The following is a 4,840-nucleotide window of genomic DNA, read 5'->3' on the forward strand; positions in this document are numbered from 1 at the left end:
GACTATCCATTGATATATACCCCACTTATATACACCTCATTCATATACACCCCACTCAATGACTACCCTCCTATGAGATACTCTGGAGTCAGGAATTTTCTAAATAAAAGTTAAGCCACTGTTTTCAGGAAATTATTCCTATCTCTGGTTCTTTTCAGAAATTCAAGTTCTGTCATGTCTTCTGCTCCAGTAAGTGATGAGGAATGGGAAACGGTGAACTGCTACACATTTTCATTAGAATAAGTTAAGGGGTGGGAAACATAACCCATCACCCCAAAGTTCATGAGGGAGAGAGAGCTCTTAGGAACATGTGACATTTATTCTTCACCAAGAGACCTAAAAGGAAGATTTCTCCCTACCACCAACCTCTGCTCCTAAACACCCTTCCTTTCCCACTTCCAATTCCAAAACTTTTGGGGGGTAACAAGGGAGGATTCTGGTTATATGTGAGGGAGCAGGTAAAAAGACAGTGTGAGCCAAGTTCTGGACTTTAGGGTTTTTCTCACTTTGAAAATGCCTGAAAGGTTGTACTCTCTATGAGAAAATAATGTTTTTAACTACAGGAAATCTGAGCAGGGTCAAATAAAGGATCCCAGGATAAAACTGGGGCCACCTAGACTCCCTACAAGGGACTGGTCATCTTTTAGAAACAAAAAGAGGAAATCCCCTAGAACTGAAATGACTCCTTCATTTTTCTAAGCACAAGTTCATGGATATGAAAAACCCAAGACCCAGTGTAGTACACAGAGGACACCCTACTCCATTACAAGAAACATTTATTGAGCAGGATCAATATCTTTGGTTATTTTTAAAGAAAGATTGTTTTCATCAGAGGCTTTGTTGTCATGAAAATGGTGAGGCTTTGTCAACAAGGACCAAATGATTGATTTCTTTAAAGAATTTTTTTCTCCTTGGTGGTGCTGGAGAAATGTTTTCTGTTTGAAAAGAAGAGTCAAATCTCTGAGAGCAGTGTCTTCATGGGCAGGTGGGGCGGGGGGGGGAAGCTGGAGGGACCTGGCATAATTGATGTTTGCTGGTGGGTCTTGGATGGGCTACCGAAGAGTGTGGGGAAGGATGTTGACTCTGGCACAGCAGCTGGTCCTTGAAGGCTACAACTTTCTGAGGAATGTCTGATCCTGACTCTGTTCTTTGTAACACTTGCAAGAAAACTCTACTTAGTGACAAATTCTTGGTTACAGCATTTGGTACTTGCACATTCTTCTTGGTAGTGGGTCAGACAGAGCCCCCCAGAGTTGGAGGGATGTCCCTTGTCAGGCTCTTCCTAGGCCTGCAGTTCCTACTTCTTTTGACTTAAATGGAAGGCCTGAAGTTCATGACTATTAGGCAATTTTTCCTCTAGGAACTTCCCAATGGCTATCATGAGCTCATGAGCTTCAGAAAGCCCACAATCCAAAAAGATAGCTTCACTTTCAGCTAAGTCATGTTCCTGTGCAAATGTTGATGCGAAGTTGGTTTTTTGCTGGCGAGTTTCCAGCTCTTTACTTTTTCTTTTGGAATTGACCCACTGAGAAAATTCCCTCCTCTTTTTTTTGAAGTAACTATCAGGAGGAGACTGTTCATTTTGTGACAAAGACAGGAAAGTGCCCTTTAATTCTTTGTCCTCAACAGGGTGGCTCTTCTTTCTAGCTTTAGACATCCATGCACTCGAATTCTCACTTCTACATTCTCCTGCTTTGGAATCCAAAGTTCTCACTTTCTTAGCCACTGGTGGTAAATTGATACCTTGGCACTTCCATAAGACATTCTTAGGGACCCAGGATTCCTGCCTGAGCTCTGTGCTGTCCTCAAAGTGGACATGAGGCCCCTTGGACACTCCCATGTGCCCGCTGGAGATGCTCCAGGGCAGAGGCGGTGAGGCTAGGGAAGGAAAGCTATCTGAAGGAAGGGACATGTCAGTGGGACAGCCTTGATTGCGGCTTTGCTCCCTGCTCTTCAATTTAAGTTTTAACTCATCAAGGAGCTGTTTTTGCAGGTTTGATAGTTTAGAATTTTGGGGCTCTAATATTTTTGGTGAGGGATCCTCAGTGGTCAGGGTAGATTCTTCTTTACTCATATTGACATTTATCATTTGGGAGACGCCCAACTCCTGGGTTGTCAAGATGTCACAAGATGGTGATTTAATTGCATATGGCTCTTGGGCCTTTAATATCTCACTGAACATTTTGGAGACGGGAAAATATTCTAAATTTTCTACCACTGTCTTTTGGCCCTGAATCAATGTTGCTCTATCACAGAAACTCACATTCTCATTCCTTGGCTCATGTCCAGCTCCAGCTAGCTTCCTGGGCACCTTTGGGCTGTATCTATTGTTCAGTACAATCACACTCTGTCTCCCTTTGTCTATGGTGTGGTGCCTGAGGGGCTGAAAAGTCTGCATGCTACACTCAGTTTTCTGGACATTCTCTGCAAGCTTATGTTCCATACCAGCATGTGATGTTTTCAGGACCCCCTGTCCTTCCCAGCTCACATATGGGAAAGCTGGTAGAGGAGACTCCAGGATACCAACTGAATTTATTCCCAGCTTGTTTCCCTGAAAAGTTTTGGAGCTTCCCTCAAGGGGCTTGAACACCTCAGCTTCAGAAACTACATTAGAAATATGGGTGGCTGAGGAGGGAAAGTCAAATTGGGGAAGAGGCCATGTTTTGCCTTCTCTTGCTGTATATAATTTTATGGATTGAATAACCTTTAGTGGGAGGCCCCATCTCTGATTCATACGAAACCTTATAATATGGGCTTCAAGCACTTGTCGAGTATTGGGATCAAGAAAAGAAAGTTCTAGAGTGGTAATCTGGCAGTAGACTCTACCAGTCATTGGTTTTTTTGAATTTTTAATTTTCTTATTGGTGTGGGAATTCCCAGGAGGCGGCCATGTATTGTCCTCGGCCATCCATGAATGACACACACCTATAGGGATTCTACCGTCAGTGATCTGTGAAGACTTCTTGCTCAAATGTAATCTAAGAATGGCTTTAATTTTATTCCAGTTTATGCCCTTCCTTGAGACACTTAATAATTTCTTTCCTAAGTGACTCGAGTGACACACACAGTTACTCTTTGTCTCTGAGGCAGCCCTCAGACGCTTTACTAGGTAGCATTCTGAGATCCTTTGTGGGCTGTCTTCTGGGCTCTTCTCTAGGATATATCCAAGATTCCTCTTTATGTCCTCCCTTAGCTGAAAGTTTTGTGGAACCCCCTCACACAAATGTCCTGGGAAACACAATTCATTCTTGCCTAGTGACTTGCTACATTCTCCCTGAAGCTCAGAGAGTTGTAAGTGAGCATACCCGTCTTTCTGCAGAGAAGTTTCTGTTAATTGACACTGAGGTGCCCTCAGTTCTAGAGGCTCTAGATTCCTACAGGCATGATGGCATTGGAATGGGATTACCGTACTCGGAGCATAGAGCTGCAGTTGCCCCTGAGGTTCATTGGTGGTATGAAAATGGCCAGGAAGGATGGAGACTGGTACATAGGCATGGGATGACTGGCTGACCAATGGAAGGTTGGGAGCTTGAGGACAAGTGGCATCTTGAGCTTTTTGGAGAACAGGGACTAAGCCCTGCAAACTTTCCTGTTGAATCTGCAACATATGGCATCCCAGGTGTTGATTTTCATTCAAGATATTAGAGTCTGACTCATTCTGAGATCTATTGAAAGACACTCCACAGTCCCTAATCTGGGATGAAGAAGAAGATGGTAGGATTGCGAGTTGGGATTGAAAGTGGGGCTGGGGCTGGGGCTGGACCTGAGTGAAATATTGTGCTTGGGGCTTGATTTGAGGCAAATGTTGAGGATCTACATTGTTTAGGGGAAGGAAATGGAAATGAGGGAATGGTGGAGATCCTTGATGCTGCATTTTGAGTACAGAAGCATTACAAATTCCATTGAATAAGACAAAGCGAGTTTCTAGTGGAGAACTACTATTGGAAACCAGGAAAGTAGCTACTAGGGACTCACTGTGCAAAGAAGGAAGACCCCAGAAGAGCTGGCTATATTTCTGCTCCAAGTTTTCTTCCAGTGTCTTGACATAAAATAGCTCCTGGCTATCGCGCAACTGCTCTGGTTTGTCTTCAATGTCCCAGTCAGTTTGGGGGACTATGGTGTTCTGTATATCAAGTAGTTGCAATGAATTCCCTAAAGATGGCTGTTGGTATTCTGACCAAATTTGTTTTGAAAATGGCCCCTGCTTATTTTCTTTCTTCTCTAAAATCTGAAAAGCCTTTCTCTTTATTTGTCTCTCCAGGAGTTCCTGGACATTAAGGCCAAGGAAAGAATGGCTACTGGCCTCCATGTGCTTTGAAACAGAGTCTCCCCAGAGACTGGTCTCTGGTAAATGGAGAAAAACATGCTCTTGCTGAAAATCAGAGTGTGATAATGTGGGGAGAAACATGTTCTTGGCATAAGCCTGCCAACAGGAAATATCTGATATTGACAGGTTTGAATGGTCAGTGTCTCTGATTGTTGATTGATGAGTGGACAGTCCACCAGTACTATCTGGAGACAAGTCCTCTGGAACAGGCTTCAGTGAGGGGAAAACTGATTTTGATTGAATCACAGTGGAAGGGCAGTCTGGTAGTTGTGAAGTAGACAGCATTGGTGGGATGTGTTGACAGGCAGATGAATCAGTGGGATTCGTTGACTGTGACAAACCTGGTAAGAAGTTGATATCTTGAGTAAGGATGGTATCACTTGAGAAGATGGTATTCAGAGACAAAATAGAATCTTATTGAAGAATAAGGATCCACTCTCTGATTGTCATGTGGTGAGAGACGGGTATGGCAGGGGGTTTGGGTGGGAAATGGTCTACTGGGAATTTGGATTC

At 43.6% G+C, this 4,840-nt stretch overlaps 1 protein-coding gene across 1 annotated transcript; it reads right to left on the minus strand.

Annotated features, from left to right (window-relative positions):
* Nucleotides 1-860: 860 nt before the first annotated feature.
* SPATA31D1 (SPATA31 subfamily D member 1) lies at nucleotides 861-4,309 on the minus strand. The gene has a single exon (XM_070431364.1). It carries the CDS (start codon nucleotides 4,307-4,309, stop codon nucleotides 1,298-1,300), a length of 3,012 nt encoding a protein of 1,003 aa, XP_070287465.1. The 3' UTR covers nucleotides 861-1,297.
* Nucleotides 4,310-4,840: the final 531 nt, after the last annotated feature.

Source organism: Myotis yumanensis, unplaced genomic scaffold (genome assembly GCF_028538775.1).
Source record: "Myotis yumanensis isolate MYYU_CA2020_CCGP unplaced genomic scaffold, mMyoYum1.0.hap1 SCAF_12, whole genome shotgun sequence".
In the NCBI taxonomy this organism is placed as follows: domain Eukaryota; kingdom Metazoa; phylum Chordata; class Mammalia; order Chiroptera; family Vespertilionidae; genus Myotis; species Myotis yumanensis.